The 25,198-nt window shown below is 35.2% G+C and overlaps 3 protein-coding genes across 6 annotated transcripts in view; 1 reads left to right on the forward strand and 2 right to left on the reverse strand.

The window, feature by feature from the left end:
- LOC112051744 (SPARC-related modular calcium-binding protein 1) overlaps nt 1-5,531 on the reverse strand; it is a 35,175-nt gene extending 29,644 nt beyond the window's left edge. For all 4 annotated transcript variants that reach the window (XM_052890781.1, XM_052890780.1, XM_024090559.2 and 1 more), the window contains exon 1: nt 5,124-5,531. In XM_052890781.1, coding sequence (XP_052746741.1) covers nt 5,124-5,195 — 72 coding nt within the window. In that variant the 5' untranslated portion in view covers nt 5,196-5,531. The remainder of the gene's footprint in view (nt 1-5,123) is intronic.
- LOC112051965 (BPTI/Kunitz domain-containing protein) lies at nt 5,423-8,560 on the forward strand. The gene is made up of 4 exons (XM_052890742.1): nt 5,423-5,441; nt 6,367-6,558; nt 7,243-7,330; nt 8,016-8,560. The coding sequence occupies exons 1-4, from the start codon at nt 5,423-5,425 to the stop codon at nt 8,176-8,178; spliced, it is 462 nt and encodes a 153-aa protein (XP_052746702.1). The 3' UTR covers nt 8,179-8,560.
- On the reverse strand, nt 8,321-14,820 carry LOC112051887 (odorant receptor 13a-like). The gene is made up of 8 exons (XM_024090751.2): nt 14,786-14,820; nt 14,214-14,469; nt 13,179-13,286; nt 11,594-12,042; nt 10,512-10,614; nt 9,266-9,361; nt 8,716-8,871; nt 8,321-8,380 (listed from the first exon to the last, which is right to left on the reverse strand). Exons 1-8 carry the CDS (start codon nt 14,818-14,820, stop codon nt 8,321-8,323), a joined length of 1,263 nt encoding a protein of 420 aa, XP_023946519.2.
- Between the last annotated feature and the right edge of the window lie 10,378 nt (nt 14,821-25,198).

The following is a 25,198-nucleotide window of genomic DNA, read 5'->3' on the forward strand; positions in this document are numbered from 1 at the left end:
GATAGTCAAAATTACATCACTTTTCTTAGGAATTTTTCCAGGAATTGAATTTATATTCAGCTCGCACCAATAGGTGTAGTGAATGTATTGCAAGCTGCCAATTCTGTCTCGGCAAAGCAATGCAACGAATACATATACAAGAAATAAGTATTATATACGGGTATACATAAAAGAGAGTTGTGTCAGTTACACTATTTATAACTCAAGAACGGCTGGACCGATTTACCTGAAAATTGGTTCTAAGGTAACTTATAACGGACATAGGATGGTAGGGCTAGAGGTAGGGTTGAGTACAGGTATGGTAGGGTAGGTTAGAGGTAGGGTTTCACGTGGCACACCAAAAAATATTTTGGCTTCAGTATCGATTATACGGGTTGCTCGGGAGTATTTCCCATAACTTCAAGGTACTAAATAAAATAAAAACCTTTTTATGTTTTCATACAAAGTAATTTTAATAATTCCGAGTATCCATGTAACACACGCCTTTATATATCTTTGCATTTTAAAATACGTAAAACTTGGCTACGTCATAATTATAACGATGCGTATATGGGATTTATTTCATTTCACGATCTATAAAAAGAAATATTATTTACCACAAAAATATAAACACATGTTCCTTGACAAATTTTAATTAATTTTCGGTAAAGAATATAGCCCCCGAGCAGCCCCCGACCTTCAACTGAAAATTTCAAAATATCATTAACAGAATTTGACCTTAAATAAGAAGTAAAATGTTTTACCTATCTACGTACGAAATGGCACACCGAGCAAGGTTCCATAATTTTCGCATCGAAACAGCCTCGACAGAATGGAATGGACATTCTTCGACATTCCAATTGGCGTTTCAATTAAAAGCAAATTATAACTTTATCCTTAAAAAATGAAACAACTTTGCAATTTCCGTTTGCGCGTGTCATATGCAGTAGCGTGCAGAATTTAAAAAAGGGTAAAAGTTGTGCAAAATGTTAAATTCCAATCCTTCAATTGATTCGAAATTTAGAATAGGCATTTTTTTTTTATTCTTTACAAGTTAGCCCTTGACTACAATCTCGCCTAATGGTACGTGATGATGCAATCTAAGATGGAACCGAGCTAACTTGTTAGGAGGAGGATGAAAATCCACACTCCTTTCGGTTTGTACACGGCATCGTGCTGGAACGCTCAATCGCTTGGCGGTTCGTCTTTACCGGTAGGGTGGTAACTAGCCACGGCCGAAACCTCCCACCAGCCAGACCTGGACCAATTAAGAAAACCTCAATCGGCCGACAGCTCAAGTCGGGGATCGGACCTAGGACCTCCGTCTTGTGAATCCACGGCGCATACCTCAACGCCACGGAGGCCGTCGAAACTTTTGCATCTATGAAGTGGGGGTCACTTCTGGTCATATGAGTCTAGTTCCATCCGCGTAGTTCCCGTTCCCGTGAAAGTACGTGGCTTTCTAGTGGTAAAAGTATTTTCAAAATCGGTTCATTAGATCCAGAGATTACAATATTATTACAAACATTAACTCTGTAAATATTTCTTAGTTATAATTTATAATTAATTCTTAGTTATAATTTATTTCAATTATTAATATTATGTATTTGTTGTTGGCTGAATAAATATCTTTACTTAAAGATGAGTACATATAATGTCATATATAGGATAGGGGTACTAGGCTACTATTATTTAGGTTATTTCACTTTCTACGAGGATAAAGCTTGTTACCAGGTATATGCGCGAACTGTCTGCCGTGTGACCAACCTGGATGTCTTGACTATTCATTAAAAATGCCGACCACAATCGTTTTATTATTTTACTTAGTATTCAATGCCCTAAAGATTTCCTGACTATTGAAGTTTACATGGAAATGGACGCTTCAGGATATCCTTGTTATGTATTTACCATTTAAAAAAAATATATATATGCCATATATTTTTAATATGCCAAATGGTCCAGTTAACTTCTAATTAAGTCGGAAAGACTGTGTTAGAACTGTTTTAAAACCTTGTCAAGCGTGTTTCAGAATAGAAATTACTTTTTTCTGCAGTCATGCCATGTAAGAAACACAGCAATTTTTTATGTAGTCTTGTATTAAAATGGCATAAAAACTGTTACGACATAAAAGGAAAATTTTGCAGCGAACAAAATTTTTTACGATTTGAAAATTCGTAGAAAAAGATTAAATAAACTGATACAAGTAACAGCGCGTGCCTATCAGAATTGAGCAATCCTAAAAAAATGGAGACTACTATTGATCAATAAAACGTTTATTTATATACCTAATACCTATATCTTTAATCGATATCATATTATTTTAGTCAGTCGCCTCGTATCAACGATTTTCTGTGCAACTTCGATTTGTCTGGTTACGATCTAGATTTATATTTGCTGAATCATTAAAGCTATTCGCCGATTTCAAAAAATTTATAGTTTGTTGAGTATCGTTGAATAGTTAGAGGACAACTGAACATTTTAATTCGTCATCAATTATTTAATTTGATGTAATTTAATCACACGAGTATTCTTATGATGGTATGATTGTAAATTTAAATTAGCTACATCAAATAATTGATTTATTACATAGCCAGAGGAATTTATACGCTTCGAGCTTTTTTTATATATCGAGTACAAACATCGATACAAACACTCTAAACATTTCCGGTATAAGAAATAGCCGTTTCTATCTAGAGTCCTAGGATAATCCCAGATAATAATCAAACAAAAAAGTTGCATGTAGTACAAAACAAACAAAAGTTGTGGTGAAAGAAAAACATCGTGAGGAAACCTATGGATTTACTTAATAATTATCTTCCTCTGTAAAATCTTGGGCCAGCGTAATGGACTTTAGACGTCAGCCTATCCCATAAATTAATTACATAAGGACCTGCCTCGCTAGACGTTACTTTTTGTAATTAGTCTGAGGCTTAACCCCTCTCATTCAGAATGAGAGGGGTTAGCCTAGGGAGAGGTCGGTCGGCCAAGTGTCGTACTTATCAGTTAGACGACTTGTTTATGATGATGATGAATGGCGTCCGATGGCTTATGGCGCTTGCGATGTTCTAGGCTGTGGCGTCGTTGTCGATTCGGCTGCACATCAAATAGTAGATAAGAGTAGGTATTCTCATGATTGCGATACGTTTTAAAATTAAAATACTCGATTGATACAAAAATTGAATGAATGAATTAAACCTGCAACCTGTAACTACGGATCTCTTAAAAAGGCTCAGAGTCACTCAGCAGGCGATGGAGCGAGCTATACTTGGAGTTTCTCTGCATGATAGAATCAGGAATGAGTATATCCGCAGATGAACCAGTCAGCAACATAGCTCAGCGAGTCGCGAAGTTAAATGCGATGGGCAGGGCATATAGTTCGAAGAGCCGATGGATGTTGGAGCCCAAAAGTGCTGGAATGGCGACCCCGCTCCGGAAAGCGCAGTGTCAACCCCCACTAGATGAACTGAGGATATGAAGCGGGTTGCAGGGAGCCGCTGGATTCTGGCGGCTCGAGACCGTGATGTTTGGAAGTCTATACAAGAGGCCTATGTCCAGCAGTGGACGTCCATCGGCTGATTATGATGATGATAATGCATTAAACCTGTTGTGATAGACAGTAACATTCACAATCTTGTCAATATTGTTGTTATTAATATTGTTTTTCTCGTGAACATTATGAACAGCGTCAGCGTTCTCTATTTTCTCTGATGAATATAATAGAAAGCGTTAAATAAATATACTGACGCCGCGACGATAACTTTTGATGCGTTCGTAATGCGTTGCAATGGTTGCAACCATCGCACAGCCACTGACCACTTGATGGGCCAGTAAAGACCCACAGTGTAATTCTAGCGTTAAAAGTAACTGTGTACTTATAGGTGCCAGAGAATTACGTAATTATAGAATAGAGACTCGAGTCACCCTTGTCTTTACTTCCTACACATCTAGCATACGATAAACAGCACACAATACTCTGTATTGTTTGATAGCAGTTTTTGATACAACACTATGGCCAGGGATGATAACCTTTAGCCACTATAAAGGGGTACTGGTTACCAATACCATTCACCTACCAGAATAACAATAGGAGCATTCAGCGCGAAAATATTACGAAGTTTGTGGTTCCGAGATGGCTATTGAAATAGAGATTAACAATGTACATCCGACATAACGGCAGCCGCTAGAAGCGGGGTGAGTAAGCTAGTCGAGAACAATTATAATTTAACTTGTCACAGCAGTATATGTCTTGTTTGTTCGGTTTTTTTTTTGGTCGCCGGTAAAATAGCGCTTGTTTACGGGTATTCTAAGACGTTAGGTATCACAATAACTTTTGCCTAGTTCGGACTACTTTAGTCGAGTACGAACAATTTTTGGTTTTACCGCCCAAAAATGTTCGTACTCAAATAAAAAAAGTCATCCGAACTAGGCCTTAGGGTATAGTTTATTGAACCCATAACTCTAATAGATTTCTAAGCAGTAGGTACACTACCGGAAGTCAAAGACTACGTCTTTTCCGGTAGGATGATAAATATAAGTACTCGGCAAAAGCCTTTCGGCAGAAGTTAACATATATTTTAGTCGTATATATTTATACTGATTATAAAAATAGCGTACGCCCGCGACTTCAATGCAAGAAATTCAGTTTTTTCATAGATCCTGTTAGAACCATGTTTTTTCGGAATAAAGAGTAACTCTATATGTTGCTCAATTATCTCCTGTCTTCCAGTGAAAATCCCATTCAAATAGTTTCAGCTGTTCCAGAGATTAGCCCGGACAAACACACAAAAAAAAAGTTCATTTGTTTTAATGTAGTGTAAATAATAATTTTAAGCAATTATTTATTTATAGGTATATGTATTGATGCCACTAATGTAACAGATAAACATACACAATGTGAAATGTCACTTGTAGAGCAACCTGTCACATCAATCACATAGAGCAAGAGCCAGTTAAGTTTAAATGAACTTTAATAAGACAATGGAGATAGGTAATTCGTATAAATTTATATTACAGATAGAGCGGCTCAAATGTAATATAAGTATGTAGGTAATTGCCAATATTTTATAAAAACTATATATATACATTTTATACACTAAATAAAGTGTTAAATATCGTAATTAAAAGTAACATAAAAATATATTTACCTTAACACCGGTGCCCGCGCCGGCAACATAAATAAAATTAAGACATAAAATATATATCACAAATTCATTCATAATGCCAATTTTGTAGTACTATTAAATATGTAATAATAAAGGAAAGTCGGAGACCGCTTTTGTTTATTTAACAACACTCATTCACAAAACAAAATCAAACTTTCATTGACTCTCTGAACGATTAAAATCATTTTTATTATCATTTTGGCATTATCAATATATGTAATCTTAGGACGTTCTTTGTTACAGAACACAATTTTTTGTTAAAATAAAAACTTCACGTAAAGATGTTAGATAAAAGAGAGAGTTACGAGCAGAATAAAGTACAATAAGGATAAATCCCGATACCGGGTCGTCTAAACACAAGCAAAAAGCGCTCGCGCACCCCACCCAAGTCCCAACGTATATTGAATTATTGAATAGCGTTCCGTTTATCAACCAGTTTTTTTATTGCGTGATGCTACTTACGTATTTATAATTGTACTTGATTAAACTTTTACAATATTTCTTAATTGACGTAGTTTGCTCAACAAAAGTAAATAATAATAATATCGATATATAATTAAATATGTAAATTCTAAATCATTCGCAATATACAAAGCGTGGTAACTTTAGTATATTTTCTGAACTAAGCTGTCAGATAGACATTGACATTTGACACTTCTGTCAATGTCATAATATTGTTTATTTTCTAAATTATTTTATTTACGGAAATAGATAGTTTTGCCAAAGAATGGAAAAACCTTAGATTTCAATAATAATTAGATAACTTTGAAACTTATAATAGCAGTTTTTTTTCACAAATATGGGGTTTTATGTAGAGCAAATATTAAAAATTAATAACATTCAAAAAAATATCTTAGAACTTCAAGAATTTATATGAAAACAGTCTTTATGGATAAAATTGTATTATTCAATATGAAATAAAACGTAAGTAACCTGTGATAAAAACAATTGGAAGCTATAAATCTTGAATGTTTCTACATACACAACAAAATGTATAAATGGTTTACAACATGGTTTTTTTCATCTATTATTGTAACTTTATTCATTTTGACAATAATACACAGTCATAAACGAACGCAACGTTACAAATTTCATACAAAAGCACACCCTAGAAAAATCTGCGTAAGAGTAGATCAAACTCTTAAAGGTTTATTTTTTTAATTATTTGAGAAGATGTAGTAAGTAATGAAATAAAAAGTTTAATTGACGTCCTTGTCTTTTGCAGCTCGTCATAAATCTTGTTTTCTACGTCCAGATACCGGTCCATGTAGAGCAGATCTTATTCAATGGTATTATGATGTGAGACAAGCAAAGTGTTATCGTTTTTATTGGGGTGGATGTCAGGGCAATGGAAACAAGTTCGCCTCAATGCAAGCATGTATAGAATATTGCCAACTAAATACATCTTATATTCATAGTAAGTATCACTATGTCACCCTCGAATGCCTCTTAGACCTAAGGGTAAAATATATAAAACGGTTGTAAGACCTGTTGTGCTGTATGGATCAGAATGTTGGGTGGTAACAGGGAAAGATATTAAAAGAATGCATGTGAACGAAATGTCTATATTGAGATGGATGTGTGGTGAGACAAGAATAGATAAAATAAGGAATGAGTATTGAGAAGAAGTCTGAAAGTGGCGTCAGTGACAGAAAAATTGAGTAGTAGAAGGTTAGCTTCGTATGGACATGTAATGTGCAATTTTTTTTATTGTGTGATTTCATTAGTTTTTATTGAGAAAGAATACATTAGGGAACTTAAGCTAACTTAACTATTTAAACATTTTAATGGTCCACTTTTACATGAACGGGACCAACCTCTAAAACTATTTTGAAAATTCTGTCATCAATTGAAAACTACATTATGAGTGAGTAACAGAGGCTATATTATATACATATATATCTCTATTCTCATGGGATCAGGAGCTATGAAGGAATGAATGTGGGGCATACTCTAATGTAAATAAAGTTAGATCAGTAATAGCAAATCAAGTACAGATTAATCTGGCTTTTTAATTCCCATTTAGAACCTATTACTAGAAAATAGGAATATTATATTTAACTAAATGTGACTTAATCTAATAATTGAATATATTTTTCAGCAAGAATCCCAGATTTTTGTTCTGTATCATTTGATTATGGTACCTGCTTTGGATATTTTCATCGTTGGGCTTGGGATAAATTGACAAAGTAAGTACCACTTTCTATTATATGAAATAGTGTGACCCCCGCACTAATTGGAACAAAGAAGGGGGTGCAGGTAACTGATGGATGCAAGAGGTATAAAACTGTTGTGGTTGAAAGTCCTATTTAGAGGTTTATGTCCAGTAGTGGATGTCAATCAGCTGTTAATGACAATCATCAATTAAATTAAATTGGTCAGCTCAGGCTCCTACCATAAGTAAGAATGGTAGCTAATTATAGAGATTGGACTGACTCTCAACCATCTAAGTATAATGTGTAATTTTTTATTTTTTGCTTGCCATAATATGAAAAATTATATTCCCAGTCGCCATTCACTTAGCTTCGCGGTAACCCTTCGAAAAACACTATTTAATTTGAAACTTCAATAGTCTGTAGTGAAGGGTTGCCATAAAGCCAAGTGTCTGGTTTATCCAAGCCGATAAAAATTAAATCAAAATACACTATACTTAGATGATTGAGGGCCTGGATCCTTGAAACCTGCTACCTCCTAAAGTCACCACAATGCAAACTTCATAGTTGATCATAGCATGGGCTGGCAAAGCTTTTATAAGATGACGAAGCTCTGGCTGTCGCTGGCTCTCCGTCTAAAAGGTCTGACTATCAGTATCAGTAATATGTATGCAACTTTATTAAGAAACACCACAGTTATACATTAGATTTTCATTTACAGGACCTGTCGTCGAAAACTATATTCAGGCTGTGGAGGTAATCAAAATAATTTTCAAAGTCAAGCTGAATGCAGAGCAACATGTTTAAGTCCCCCCAATAATACCATGCAAAGAGCTCATTATTTTACTACTTGCATACCACTTCATGTGCCTGATATTCATTGAATTATTAATTAAACAAGTTTTTTTTTTTAATATTTAGGCAATAAAACAATTTTAAATGTGCAATGTATTTTAATATAATCAACTACCTGTGAGTAAGAATTGTAAGTAAAATTAGACAATGAATATATTAATTGTGAAGATTTTAATCCATTTCTGCGAATGTTCGTAGCATTATGAAGTATGAAATAGATGTCTTTATTATCTGAAATACCAAATTACAATTAGTTTACTAATAACAATTAACTATATCTCAACTCCTGAAGTAAATGAAATAGCAAAAATAAAATGTCAAAACAAACTAATTGCTTGATTCTAATTAATTCCTAAGACTGAAAATCTTTTGTAGAAAAAATGAATAAATAAATTATAAAAACATTTTAAATTTATCTTTTATTTTTGTAACTACGCCTTAGTCTGCAAGAAAATCGATTAAACTTTCGTTTGGGTTTTATTTCCATAACACTGTGCTGTTTCGTAAGTTGTGCTATTTGAATATTCAATAGGCATCCAAAGTTATGGTGTATTATGGATACGTACCGATGCCATGGTTTGCACCCCCACATTAACCATATCAAGTGCTTTAATAGCCAGCAACCTTTGAGATTGTAATAACATTATTTGCACCATCTTCCTGTTAGAATTATCCATACACTCCCATGGTACGGTGTATACAGCGTTTATTAAACTGTAGCTCTAGAAAATTACCTTCATTATTTTACCAAAATAAATTAATGTAATATTGTAATTAAGAACCCATATACGTCCTAAAGACAAAAGTCTTCGAACAGTGCGAGGTGCCAATGATGATCTATGGTTCCAATACTTGGCCTCATAAGAAGGGTATGCTAGGAGTGTGTGATCGAATCAGAAACGAGGAGATCCGCAGAATTTCGCATTTGAGAAAGAGACAAATTTTCAACCAGTAGCGGCGGAACCGAAAATATATCTGTCTCTTTCATTGCGTTGAAACGAAAAAGATAGGACGATTTTTGGTCTATTTCTGTTCAGATATATAGAAAAAAAAGAGATTTGTCGTTGGTCGGCCTGGCCACAATAATTCAAAGTAAAGGAACACAAACTTTCTCACCTTAGATCCTAAAAGTTCGAACACTATTGATATTTGTAGCAGTTGCTGGAAAACTAAGAATGTTAATGTACCATAACGGACCAAGGCCTCGGGATTCTGAAAAAACATACGAAGCATAAAGTCCTTGTTATTATTTTTTTTTAACTTTCTTGGATAATATTTAAGTACCAGTGGCGTAACTAGGCGTACTCTAAGTGGGCCCCAACCCATGGCCTCGCGAGACCTTGCCGAGGTAGTTTATAATTAACTACCTTCTACGACTACCTTCGAAGACCACCTCCGGTAGATTTATATAATCAGTCATGGCTACCTTAAAATAAAATTAAAGGGCAGATTAAAAAAAAAGTCTGCGTCTCGAGACGCTCGACAGAAGTAATAACTTAAACCTGCTGCCGTATGCATGAGAGAAAGAGAAGCCAGACAGAGTGGCGCCCTAACGCTTTATGTTACAAAACGGTTTAACCTCCTATAAACCCTCATTCATTAAAAAAGCGTTCAAATACAACAAATGCATTCCCAAGTAGGTTTACACGTCAGCGTTTTTCAAAATCAACGCTTTTTTCGAGCAGTGTTGCATTTTCAATTTTGGGTTTTTGGAAATAGACCTTCATTTTACTTCATACTATATTTGAAAGCATTTTCCGTTAAAAAAACTCTCGTGCAAATGGGAGCTAAGGAGTTATCACTTCAAAAGTTAAAAGCAGTTTTTAGATGTTTTTGGTAAGTTACTAAAAGAAAGGGGCCCCTTCGATAGTGATACGACTTCTACGACGTTTATTTATATCCATGCTACGCCACTGGTTGGCATTTATATTATTATCGGTAAGTATACTTTATCGGCCAACTATAGGGCCAGGGTTTCCTTCTTCTAGGATAGGGGTTACAAAGCCACCACCCACCAGCCACGCTGATCCATTAAGGAGTGTTACCTGTCGTTTATCATACGTTTGTCTTTTCATGTGAGAAGCTAAGCCGAACCGTCGTCGTCAAAGATATTCTACTACAGATATGTTACGTGTCTACAAAATCACCGCAAAAAGTAATCCGAATTTAACTACTCCACTGAGCGCACATGCATAATTTTGTACTTACTTAGATTATATATTTATGTATACCTATATCGTTTATACACTTCCTAATCACAGAACTCTAATATCGTGGGTCGACGTCGCTAATTATATAAATGACTGCCTGATTAGTCCATTTGGGGGTTAAAATAGGCTAATAATATGTATTTCATGCTTACCATTTGTGAACACTCCAATAGTAAAACACACCCGCTAACAACGTGGAAAATGTAATAAAGAATTAATACAGGGCCAAAGATATTTCCCATTCTTGTTGTAAATCTGTAATTTCACATGTAAATCGCTTGGTGGTATGGCTTTACAGTAAGGGTGCTTTTCCACCAGAGATTTTCTACGCTACGTTGCTATAGATGCGTTTGATATCCACCAATCATATTCATTGGTGCTATGGATGCCAGTAGCGTAGGTCAAACTGCACATCGTCCTCGGAAATTTCGTAGCGTAGATTTCACATCTTCGTAGCCTAGCAGCATAGCACATCTCTGGTGGAAAAGCACCCTTAAGATATACATCGCCGAAGATATCATCTGCAGGTTTTCACTAACTTTGACGTATGTTAGCTGACATAGGCGAGATTAAGATTGGTAACAAACGTCATCCGGTGCCTACTGACAACCCTTCGTGGATATCTTAAAGTGTGTAAGATTTCCCAGTTTATTTGGTATATTTTTAATAGTTTGTTAATAAAGATCAAACTAGTGAATAGGCTAGCTGGTGGTAGACAAGGTTGCTGGATAGTTACCAAAATAGCCACCGACGATGTCTACCACCAGGTCAACGAATAACCTGAGCCAATCTTATTTAGAAAATATAAAATCCTTATCTGACTCTTGACCACACTGCGATTAGAGTGGTCCATGATTCTCAGGAACACTCTAAGTGTGTGTCAAGTGGGGTCATCTCGTCCCGAGAGTGTCGGTTGGGGTTACGGGCCTCGAGGTTTGGCCTTGCCCAACTAAGACGCGGGGGACACTCGCTCCCCCGGTAATTTTGGTCTGACCCCTTTCGGGGCTGAGGCATAGCATGAGTCGAGTTTGCTTATTCAATACCCGTGCAATTCTTCGCTATCTAGCGCTGGGGCGATAGTGAAAACCACATTTTATTTAGAAACCACGCCTCGTCACAAGTTCTAAAAAGCGTCATACCTAATTCATAAAATACATCTTAACCCACGATATTACAAGTTAAATGTTAAAAGTATTTCTCAAGTAATATAAATTCAAATCACTTTAAAACTTACTCTATAACTAGGTTGTGATGCTCAACAATCTCTTTTAGTTCGGATGAAACAAGTTTCATTTCTATTTCATTAAACCATCCTCCATTTTCATTGGGTCTTCGAAAATTTTCCAAACTCTTGACGAGTATACTTAAATGTCCCCAAACGTGGAACACCATTAGAGCCATTAACAAATCAAACGTACAGAAGCAGGCGGAGCATATTAAAGTTATGTACCAATTAAATGAGAACAGTACAATATACCCTCGAATGTCATGCTCATAATCGAAAGGTAAATCGTAGTACACAGAATGTTCAAAAGTAACATTTTCGGTTTGGTAATTAAAGAAAGCCCCAGAAGTTATGTTCTTATATAGCGGTGTACAAGTGAAGAGCAGTATTCCAAGGATCATCATCACAGCCGTATACACTGAGAAGAAGTGAGATAATTTATGTACCAGAATATGAATCTGAAACATACAAATAGTTGACAATATATTGGAGAGTCAAGAAAAAAGGTAAATAAGAGAGATTTTTTTTTAGAAATTATAAGATACAAATACTTACTTTTTTTGGAAATTATAAGGTACAAATACTTTCATTTTGAAATTTATATACATATATAAAAATTAATGTTTGAGTAGGGGTAGGGTAGGGGAACGGTAGGGGTAGGGAAGAAGCGCACATAAGTCAAAGTGAAGTTTGGCCGGGTCTGCTAGTAGTATATAAAGATATTTTGCTTTCAACAATAAAGAGTATGATAAAAACTAAAAAATAGTATATAAAATAGTATATAAAAATAGTACAGAGGTAAAGCTTGTCGTATTGTAAGTTAGAGACAACTCATTACTACTCTCTACTAAACCTATTTTGAAAAATCTTTTACTACCTACTAGAAAGCCACGTTCTTTGGGAGTATCGTAGGCTATGTTTCATCTTCGTATTCTCTAGAACAATAGAGGTCTTTAGAAGCTTTAGTTAAGTTTTATTTCTCATTATTGCCATCTATTGCCCTTACATTTTGCGCAGGTATTTTAATTTAAATTTCCATTTTGTATCGCCTTACATTGTTGGAAAACCGCTGTGCACGTCACTGTGTTAACGCAAATAACACTAATCCACCTGAGTTATATCTAAGCCTGTGTAACAAACAGGCTTAGATATTAATTAGCTTTGCTTTGATAATCCATATGCCTATATTAAGAGCCTGTGATAGCCGAACTGAATTTATAAAAAACTGAAACTGAATTTATAAAAACTTAAATATTGTTAGTCCATGCTTCTACTAAGGTAAGGACGGCACGGGCGTAGCAAGGATAGATTTTTTTATTAAAATAACAAAGATCTAGCCAACATAGGCTCTTAGTCATACTTGTCATGTCATGACTTACATGTGAATCTACCTATACATATTATAAAACAAAGTCCGACGCGTCAGTTGGTCTTTCTGTTTGCGATAAACTTCAAAACTACTCATCGGATTTTAATGATTTTATGATCAACAGGTAGAAGAATTCACGAGAGAGATATAATTATTCAAATCCATTAAAATAGGACGATAATTGTTGTAAGTCTTGAGGTTACAAATATGAGTAGGTATACATACCTTCATTGCATGTACAGATTTGTTTCTATGATGGAAAAGATGGATTTTGTTTACAAAATCCCCTACGAGTTTTTCGTATCGTTTCAGAAATATCAGAATCAATCTTAGCTGAAAACAAGACAACAAAATATTAAATGTAGTCATAACTATCAGACTATTTTTAACAGCCCTACACTACAGCTCAGAGCTGAGAATTTTTACTGGAAATTCCAGAAATACTCAATATTAGATATTTAGCCCGACCCAGTAAACGAACTCAGAACTTCATGATCCGAAGCCATATAAGCTAATCACAAAGGCAGACCAATTTTCCAATTGATGATGATGATGGCAACAGACCTGATGGATTAGCGCTGGTTCCCTGGGAAATGGGGCGGGCCCTAATGTGGGACGCTACATGCGTTGACACATGAGCCGCAATCAAGACTGTGAGCCGCAGCAGAAAAAGCTAAAACCGGTATGTGGCACAAGTATTCCTCTCTGACTGAGAGCTAGACATATATTTTGTACCTTTTACCGTGGAGACCCTTGGGCCATGGAGTTGAGTGCCAAAAATTTCACCGAATCATTTCACTGCGGCTAGTTGCCTCAACTGGTGATAAAAGGGCTGGCTCATTTTTGCGCAAAGGATCAGCCTGGCTGTCCAGCCGAGCGCGGATATGAAGTCAGTAGTCCTTTCCACCATTACACGTGGGCATGATTTGTATTGTTATTAGGATAAGTTAGCATAAAATCCTTATTGTATGCCTAAGTTCTTTCTCATTAAAAAAAATCAATTTGGGATTAACAAACGCCTCAGGGAGGCAACAGGTGATCCTTGGGCAGGCAGGCAACAAATAATTTCAACCGGAACTTTACTTTAATGCTGCCTGCGTCATGGGCAACCAAAGGCGGCAAAATTTGTACTTTTAAGTATTAGTTTTAATTCATTATAATACAATTATAATGAATGGTTTAATTGTACCTTTGTTTAATAAAACTCCATTTAATGCTTTATAAAAAAAAGTTAAACCATACTTAAAAAATAGTACTTACCATAGCGACGATATTCATAAACACCGTAATATAAGTCCGACCTAAGTCTAGAAAAGAAATAGTTCCAATACTATTTTTTATATAAAGAAAACCGGGCGGTAGACAGATAAACTCAATGAAAAATGTGTAACATTTTCCGTAGAATGCGTATTTAGATATATTTTTATCCAAAATAGATTCAGGCCAAGCATTGAGAATTCTCATGGCAAACCTCAAAAGTTGCATGTATTTGATATCTTGGACTTCAGTAACTCCGCTGTAAAAATATCTTTATTTTATCAAAAATCGAGTTTACTTCAGGCGTTTTTAGATACTTGTTTCTATTCTATCCCAGTCAAAATCGACACAAAATTAATATACCTAAATAAAAATATATCTGTGATTTTTTGGTATAAAAGAAAGGAACTCTCAGCAAGCTTTAAGTTCAAAAAATTTTAAACTCGAATAACTGCGAAATTATTCGCTTTGTTTCAGATATCGTCAAAAGCTATTTTGCACGTTTTTAAGAGCATTAATTTTGTGAGTTGTCCTACAGAACAATGTTTAAGAAAATATTTAATAATATAAATTACATAAGATCTCGGCCATCAGTAAGAAAGAGAACCATTTTTTTGATGGTTACAGTTTGAAATATCAATATTATTATCGAGTACGATGGGGGTTCCCTACTTCACAAGGCGACTTCTTCCAATGAGTCTTTATAATTTAAAAGTATACTATGTACTTTAAAGAAATCAACACAAATGCTTAACGACATTCTAATAAGCTACTCTAATATGCATCTAATTGAAGTTGTCTTGACTGTATAACATAATTTCTTGTATTTAGATAGCATTGTCTACTTATTATGCAAAACCTAACCAGTTTACGAGTACATTCAAATAAAACTTAGGTAATTATTTTTTAACTACAATCGAAGTCCTGTAATTAGCATATGCCATCGCATAGGCTCCCCATAGCTCTAATAGACAGGAATCGACGTGAAGCCTCAACATTTGAAGCTTCAGATGACGAAGGTACTGTTGGAATATTCATTAATTCGGTATTTATGAACAACTTATTAAAATAAACATCAGATCAACTGATAAGTCAAGGATTGTCAGTAGGCAACGGATGACATTTATGATATAGAATCTCAATCTGAATTAGCCTACTGGTCGGGCTATGAAATATTGATACCTATTTTCTTTCTTCCATTCAGTAGCAGCCTGAAATAAGGAAGGAGGTCAATACATATTGTGACCAATCTTACATTATAATATAGAAGCCTCAAAAGCTCGGTAACGATAATGGGACTGGACTCAACACCGAGAGGCCATGGGTTCGATTCCCGCCCGTTGGATTATTGACGTATTTTATTTTTATTATTTTCATTTTACCTTTGCGTTAATCCCGGGTAAAATCCATCTTCCTTACGGTTTCAACCAAATCGGTTCAGTAGACGCGCACGCACACACACACACAAACTTTCGCCTTTATAATGGGTACGAGTATTCTAACGTGACAGTGTGTGATGTGAGTTTATTTGCTCTCATGCCTCAGCTGCTAAACCGATTTTAGAGATTCTTTCACCAATGAAACGCTACAATATCAGCGAGTAATATAGGCTATATTTTATTTCGACACATTTAATTGGTCTTTTTATTTCGGAAGTCGGTTAGAAAAGTTAATTCGTATAGAACTGGTCCGAGTTAATGATGGCAAACGATGATGGCAAAAGTAATGATTATATCATTAAGGTCGTACGACACAATAAAAGAGTGTTTATCCTATTATACGTAATTGATGTTGCTTATCAATTTCTTTCCTTGTGTCACGATTAAAGAAAATTATTCCGGTAGATCGTTATGTAATTTGCTTGTCAAATGCTTTTTATCATGATTAGATAATTGAGTTCTGCAATTACCAATTTCATATTAACCTTCACATTTTGTCTTCATGTACCTAGTAGTTTTTATACGGTATCTAGAGGTCAGATACAGTTAGAGTCTCAATAGCTCAACGGTAGAAGCGGTTGGACTCATCACCAAAGGGGTGGTGGTTCGATCTCCGCCTCGTTGGTCTATTGTCATATCCACTTCTAATACAGTCTTTACCTACTAGTTGGAGGGGAATGGGAATATTGGTCATATTAAAAAAAAAGATATGGCAAATATTCTTTTAAGAAAAAAAAATATGGTCGACATTGAAATAATTTTTATTTTTTTAATTATCTAGATTATAAACATTTTATCAATTTTGTAGAAGAAGTTGCCTTGTGCGCTGAGTTATTATATCGATGGGTTTGTGTAGAAAATATAATCTTATCAAAACATAAATGTGAAAATGGGAGCCAAATTCTATATCACAGATGTGTGTTGTTCCCGATTATGCCAATAAAAGAAATGATATTTCAGTTATAGATCTTAGAAAACATCAAGATCAATATTTGACTTGTCAAAATTTTGCATAAAAGTATATTTATAAGTAATTTATATCGTTTTTAAATTCGTTTTGTTATATGCACGTACTTTTTTAAGGATTTGATTTGCTGGTAAAAACTCGTATGTCTAACTCGTCATGATCATCTCTCACAAAGCTGAACAAAGCTTACGCATTATGATCATGAGTAAATAAATTTTGTGGGTCAAACGGTAGTTTAAAATCAATGTTCTTTTTATGTTCTAAAACTTTATGTTCTATTTTGCCTCTTAGCTAAAAACAAATGGAATTTATATTTAAAATATGGCGGTGTTTGTTATTATACTCCTCCGAAGCGGCTGGACCGATGTTTATAAAATTTTGTGAGCATATGAGCACATTTTTTTTCACTAGCGATTAGAGGTGGACATTTTTAATTTATTTTTTCTGACGTGGCCTTTTAAGGCCCCATCTACCCTCGACAGCGTTAAGTTAACAAAGTAACGTTTGTTGCGCCAGCTAATAAAAAAAATATATTAAAATGCACTAAAAATTTTATTAATTTTTTTGATAAGGAATTGTAAAGAAAAGAAATTCCTTACAAGTTAATGTAATATATATTTACTCGTAAAATATATATTTTTTGCAATGCTATATTTCTCAATTTTATTACTACTGCTTCCATAAAATTTTCACAATCTACCTACTGGTATCAGCAATAATTTCTTCATATACGCTCTGATAATATGAATGTATTTGGACTCTACTATTTTGGAATTTTCCTAATACTATTTATCTGTATCACTAATGCTGTAAGTTTCGATGATGTTCATTACCTCGGTTTTTAAGTGAAAACACATTTTAATTGTTACTCGTAGGTAAATGTTAGGCGGCAATATTAATGATTTCTTGATTTTTGTAAATAGTCTATTAAGTTTTTATACATTTTAATTAGAATATTAAAAAAGTAATTTGATTTTTAAAACTTAAAACTCATTTCAGTAATAGATTTATTTAAACAAATGAATTTTAATAGATTTTGTACTAGGTTGTAAATACCTTAGTGGAAACTCATAGCTCATACTTTTATTGTTTTTCAGTGTACAGTATGTAAGGCGCGTAATAAGCGCCAAGATTTTGAGGAAAAGTTTATAAAATATCCTGTGGCCAAAAGAAAATTTATGATCCGTATAGTTAACAGTACATCTCCTTACTAGTAGGAACACTTCATTGCAGTCTTCAAGAATGCCAACGCTGAAATAAAATTAAAAACAAACTGCCAATGGCATTGTGGGGTTATTGACTGTATACTGATCATTTTCTTTTGTTTTATAATTCATACAAGAGTAATGAAAACTTATTCAAATTCTACACCAATGAATCATATCTGGAATTCAGAACCATATATTCTAGATATTCCTCTACCTATTGCAGTAATTAATATTTGAATGTGTATTTATTATGTCATTTTATTTCTATACCCACCAAATTTATTACTAATATTATAAAGAGGTCGAGTTTGTGGTGGTTTGTGTGGTTACATCTGGATGTACCGATTTTGAAAATTCTTTTACCACTGGAAAGTCACGTTATTTGTGAGTGTCTTAAGCTATATTTATCACCGTATTCTTACGGGAACGGGAACTACGCGGGTGAAACGCGACGCGGCGGGCCGCGGGGCAGCGTCGGCCAGTCTAATAATACCTTAGATACTCACCTTTATGATCAAATTAATTCTTCAATTAATTATTTTTAAAAATAAAAACGAAACGCTCAAATGTAGACATTGACAAGTTCATAAATAATTCAGATAAAAAAATCGTAAAATTATATAATAATTCAAGAAATATTTATCTGTGAAAAATGTATTCGAACGAATTTCGACCTTATTATATTTTGATCCGAAAAGAAGAAGAAAAGGGCGACAAATCTGCGAGAATAAATATGGAAGTGAAACATCGAGCTTTGCCGGAACCTATTAATCCTTTTACCAAGAAAAGTGTTCACACTCAGACATACCCTTCGAAGTTAATTCCAGCTGCTCCACGCCGAGCGTGTTGTTACTACTGTCAATAATAAACTTTTTAAGCTTTTTAAACTATGCAAAGTCTTCTGGAAAACTCCTTAATTAAGAAGAAGAAAATACCCCTTGCAGACTGGCTTAGAACGATATGGGCAAGAAGTTTTGAAGATGTTCTTGAAGCAACAATAGAATTATGTATCTGCCACAGAAAGTCATCAAATTTTTATATATTTACAATACAGGCTTGGTATTATTTTATTATTTATTTAAATATTTAACTTCAAAAATAAACTTATTAAATAATACCAAATTAATAAATAATTTTCACTTTTAACTAATTACAATAATATTGATTTACCTATAATATTATATTACTGTCATTGATGTAGATGTTAATATGTGAATTACCTCTTTGACAAATGTATACCTTTAAGTATATACAATACTGTTGCATTTTTATCAGCTTTAGAAATTTTGAGTTTGGTTACATCAGTCGAAATGCAAGTTTTTTGGCGAAACGCCAAAATACAGCTATTACGTAAATAGTAGTCTAAAATGGGCATAACGATATTCAATCTATAGAACGAGATCCTTTCATCCTCCTTAAGGCTGGCACGGTACTTGTACCGACTCGTAAATCTATGCTGACACCTGACCTCACTCATTATGTAAAGGGTGAAAGTTATTCTGCCCATGCTCCTACTTTTTCAGTGGTGTTTACGCTCAATATAATAGTCCCAATAAAGATTCATCATCATCCACTGCTGGACATAGGCCTTATTTAGGGACTTCCAAACATCATCGATCCTTAGCCGCCTACATGCAGGCGAATCTTCATTCGCCTGCATGTAGGCGGCTTGGGATCGAATATTATTATTATTATGATAACAGATACAAAAAAATTAAGAAAATTTACTGTTTAATAGATACGAGAAGATAATAATAATAAAAGAAGACAAGTATCGATAATATACCTTAAAAATTAAATCTCTTTGTGATGCACTTTATCTTAGGGCCAATTTACACTGCCGCGAAATGAAACGAAAACCGTCAATTTTGCCTCATTTCACGAGAAGGCGCGCGAATTCGCGAATGTTCGAGAATTTTGTGACAGTACCAAGGTGTGATAGACCAAGGGAGCCCATCCATGCCTTCCCGCAGATTACAAAGACGACAGTGGCTAGTCCTCGATAAAACGCAAAGATTTCTCGGAAGAAGCAAGATTTCTTTTTTGCCTCGAATGTTATACAATTGACATATACACATTAAAGTTTTGTACAATAAATTCTCTCAAAACTGGAGAGCCTTGCGGATATGACCTCTGCCTCTTATTCCGGAGGGTGTGGATTCGAATCCGGTCCGGGCATGCACCTCCAACTTTAAGTAGTGTGCATTTTAAGAAATTAATTGTAACGTGTCTCAAACTGTGAAGGAAAAACATCGTGAGGAAACCTGTATAACAGAGAATTTTCTTAATGCTCTGCGTGTGTAAGGTCTGCCAATCCACATTGGGCCAGCATGGTGGACTATTCGCCCAATACTCTAGCTTAGCAGTGAGCCGAATATGAGCTGATAACGATGAATAATGACAATAAACTCTGTTCTTCCATTACAATCTGCGACAGTGTAGATGGAGCCTTGTCTCAAGAATTTTGTTTCAACGTGTACACATAGAACACATTTAACATGACGTAGGTAATAATTTATTGTAAATCACAATGCAGGTGTACTCAGCTACTATACTTGACGTATCAGACTATGTACACGAAACTCTTGTTAGATAACGTGCAATAATGTGATGAATTACATTGTTCCAAATTAAACTTATTAGTTAATTCGAAGATGGAGTGCGACTATATGCAAAACTGCAATCTCTTGAAACAGAAAGGGAATAAGGTGAGTGATTAATTAATTATATCAATATTATACAAACTAAGCAGTTAACGGCTGTGTCTGGATATCTTTTTAGTGATTCAGAGATGGTCAAATCATCCGTTATTTCATAGATATAAATTAAAAAAATAAATTAAATAAAAGTCAAAGTTAAAATTCATTTATTTCAATTGGGCTTAGTTTACAAGCACTTTCGAAACGTCTGGTAATAATATCATTAGATAATGGTGATAATAATTGGTCTTTATATTACGTGCATTCTAGGTCAAGGTATCTATTGGTAAAGAATTTGTTTATTTGTTTGGTTGAATGCGCTAATCTCAGGAAAAAATATTTTTGAGTCCATTTATCGAGGAAAGCTATATGCTACATAGCACCATGCTAAGATCATAAGAAACGGGACTTCAATGTAAAATTCATATACAACGTGTCCCAAAATTCAACGATAAGCGGGCGCCAAAAGATTGACCTGCTCATGAGCACTTAAGGAAAAATAATAAAAAAAATATACCTAAATTTTTTTTTTAGTTACAAAATAAATTTTAAAATTCTTTGAAAATTTACACCTTGTATGATATTTTGAACTACCGCAGCTACAATTTCTTAAATATGCTTAAGATTTTTTTTGTATCGGAACCTAAGTAGTACTACTATTCACCACAACTCTTAAAAACACCACAATGCCCGCAGTTTTTACACAAAAAAATATCAAAATATTTTTTTTCCCTCAAATTTTTAAAGATTTTTACTTTCAGTCTACTTTGACTCATGGTCTTGCAAAAAAAAGTATGAACACCGCTATGGCAAGTTATTTTCAAAGTTGACGCAACTAATCAAGATTTCAAAATAGTATAATACCCTAGGATAACTAGTCGCAAAAAAAAAATATGCGTACCATTTGTAAACAAGAACTAAATTTCTAAAATGTTTTTGCTCCTAGAAATCACTTTTACTTTATGCACAAAATGATGTGAGTCATACGTTGCAATTTCCTAGAATTTTAATGGAACGAACGATAACATTTAAAAATAAGAGAGAGAGAGAGAGAGAAAGATAGCGATAAGTATACGTTAGAGAGGGATAGACAGATGTTCTTTGTTGAATGACAATGATGCAGGTAAAGAAAATCCTGTTCCCAGCAAGTCAGTACGCTCTGCTCCTTTGTTTACTGCGCAACTTTCCGTATTCAATTGACGTGGCTCTCGTACTAACGACTTTTGGCTTTGCATTTTGGACTGGACTTAAGTGATCTGCAAACTGAACTGACCTGGCATTATTTTGGACTGTGCCTGTGTTTTGTGAATTGGACTTTTGGTGTATTTTGGACTGTTTAGCGTTATCATGCCGCAACCATACACGCCGATGGAATACGCTAACATGCATCTCATTTATGGAGAATGTCGGTGCAATGCTAACGCTGCTAGCAGATTGTATCGAGAAAGGTACCCAAACGCTCAAAGATATCCAGATTATCGGGTATTTATGAATGTGCATCAAGCGTTTTCGGAGGGTCGTTTGCCGTCAGCTAGAAGAAACGCTGGAAGACCTAGATCGGAATGCGATGAAGAAGTTCTCAATGAAATAAACATTGATTCAACTACCTCAGTGCGTGCCATAGAAGCAGCTACGGGAATCCCAAAAAGTTCAGCACATCGAATACTAAAACGTCATCGGCTACACCCATATCATTACAGACGTGTACAAACGTTACTATCACGGGACTATCCACTGCGGATCGCATTTTGCCGAGTGATGCTTCAAAAGCATCGGGAAGATCCTCAGTTCTTGGATAAAGTACTATGGTCGGATGAAACAACCTGCAAGAAAGATGGCTATTTAAATCTTCACAACCTACACAGCTGGAGCAATGAGAATCCGCACCTGATGAGAGAAGACAAATCCCAATATCAATTTAAGGTCAACTTATGGACGGGCATTTTAAATGGAAAAGTGATTGGGCCTTTTGAATTACAAGGAAACTTAGATGGGGACAGTTATTTGAACTTTTTACAAAATGATTTGCAAGAATTACTAGAAGACGTCCCCCTAAGCGACCTTCAAAATATGTGGTATCAAAATGATGGTTGCCCAGCTCACTACGCTCGTCCTGTGAGACAATACCTAGACCACGAGTATCCGGGGCGTTGGATCGGGCGACTTGGTCCTATCCTATGGCCACCCCGATCACCCGACCTAAACCCCCTGGATTTCTTTTATTGGGGTTGTCTCAAAGACAGGATCTACGCAAAACCGATTACGACATTGGACGAGCTTCGGCAAAAAATCACTCAGGCTGCGGCACATATCAATGCTAGAAGATATGCGCGAAAAATAAAACGGTCGTTTTTAAGGCGATGTCGTGCCTGTATTAATGCCGGTGGAAAACAATTCGAACATTTACTTTAATGTTGTGTAATTAAAATAACAAACACATTTTTGGAACATAGTAAAATTTATTACTAACAACAAGAACAATTAAGAAATTTGGTTCTTGTTTACAAATGGTACGCATATTTTTTTTTGTGACTAGTTATCCTAGGGTATTATACTATTTTGAAATCTTGATTAGTTGCGTCAACTTTGAAAATAACTTGCCATAGCGGTGTTCATACTTTTTTTTGCAAGACCATGAGTCAAAGTAGACTGAAAGTAAAAATCTTTAAAAATTTGAGGGAAAAAAAATATTTTGATTTTTTTTTGTGTAAAAACTGCGGGCATTGTGGTGTTTTTAAGAGTTGTGGTGAATAGTAGTACTACTTAGGTTCCGATACAAAAAAAATCTTAAGCATATTTAAGAAATTGTAGCTGCGGTAGTTCAAAATATCATACAAGGTGTAAATTTTCAAAGAATTTTAAAATTTATTTTGTAACTAAAAAAAAAATTTAGGTATATTTTTTTTATTATTTTTCCTTAAGTGCTCATGAGCAGGTCAATCTTTTGGCGCCCGCTTATCGTTGAATTTTGGGACACGTTGTATAGCTACCCCTTACTACCTTTAATTGCCCATCATAATCTTCATCATATCAGCCGAAGGATGTCCACTGCAAGACATAGGCCTTTTGTAGCCTGAGCCGCCTGCATGTATGCGAATCCCTGCGACTTCCTCGATGTCGTCCTTCTACCTGGTGTGGGGTTGACCAACACTGCGCTTTCTAGTGCGAGGTCGCCATTTGGGACTTTGGGACCCCAACGCCCATGGGCTCTTCGAACTATGTGCCCTGCTCACTTCAGCTTCGCGACTCGTTGAGCTATGTCGGTAACTTTGGTTCCTCTGCGGATCTCCTTATTTCTGATTCGTTCATGCAGAGATACTCAAAGCATTGCTCTTTCCATCGCCGGCTGAGTGACTCTGAGCCTCCTTATGACCAAATTTTGAAACCATAGGTCATTACTGGCAAACGCACTGTTTCTACAACAAGTTACAAGCTATCTTGGTCCGCACTTGGCCACTAGGGGTTGACCGTTGTACGTAGGTCCATTTGGTGCTCCCAGCATCCCCGCTGGAGTCACTCCAGCCAACCGAGCTCGCTCCAGAAGCTTCCCAGGTCACCGAACGCCTCTTGGAGTGTTGCTGGGTATCCAATGTGTGCTGCGCGTTGTTCAGTTAAACCTCTGCATCTAAGCATAACATGTATCGTTGTTTCTTCTTCCTCCATGCATGCTCTGTAAAAAAGACTGTCGGTTATACCTAGAACCGAAGTGGAGAGGTAGTATAGCACCAGGAGAGGGACTTAGGATACTTAGGGTAGGTTAGGGATAGGGTTTCACGCGAACGAAGTCGCGAGTATCCGCTAGTTATTATATAAAGTTCAGTATATGTCTATCTGTTTGCGATGAATTAAAAACTACTTTAACGCATTTCCATGCGAATTTTACGAATAGATCGTTTTATTTTAAGGACTCATTTAGGTACTACTTCTCCTATATTCTCTTATTTTGCCTATTCTATTGTTGTTGCGAATGAAGTGGGCGTCAGCTAGTATATTAAGTATTTTTAATAAAGGCTTTTTGATATATCATGTTATAATTAAAATATAATCTTTCATACTACGCACTACGGAGGAAAAGGGCGTGCTGAATTAAATAGAGTGGAATGGGGGCATTAGTCATATTTCAAAAGATACGGCAAATATTCTTATAAAAGATATAGCTTCAATGTTTTCTGCAGAGGCAGATAGACAATTCATCTGCAGAAAATAAATACATATTTTTTATTTTTATATACATACACACGGTCCAGTAGGTATGTACTCGTATGTATGGGGCTTTGAATCATGAGGCCCTAAGTTCGAGTTCATGCCAATTCACTAACTTTGACGTATGTTAGTGAACATATACCTTTACCAACTAGCTAATTGTTAGTAATTCATAAGGCACGTGATTTCATATTCACTATTTATTTAATGCTAATTGATATAAGTTCCAAATATATTTTTATGTTATTTACTATATGTCCTGCCAAGTCCACAGACCACAATTCTCTGCGTGTGTGAAGTCTGCCAATTCGCATTGGGCCAACGTGGTGGACTATTGGCAGCAGTGAGCCGAATATTGATAATGATGATGATGATCCATTAAGTAGGTACCTAACCCATTAAGTTGGCCTGCTAACCCGCAATGGCGTAGCGGACGGGTTTAAATATGCAAATAGATAAAAATAATATAATG

The sequence above is a fragment of the Bicyclus anynana genome, chromosome Z, assembly GCF_947172395.1.
Source record: "Bicyclus anynana chromosome Z, ilBicAnyn1.1, whole genome shotgun sequence".
Classification (NCBI taxonomy): domain Eukaryota; kingdom Metazoa; phylum Arthropoda; class Insecta; order Lepidoptera; family Nymphalidae; genus Bicyclus; species Bicyclus anynana.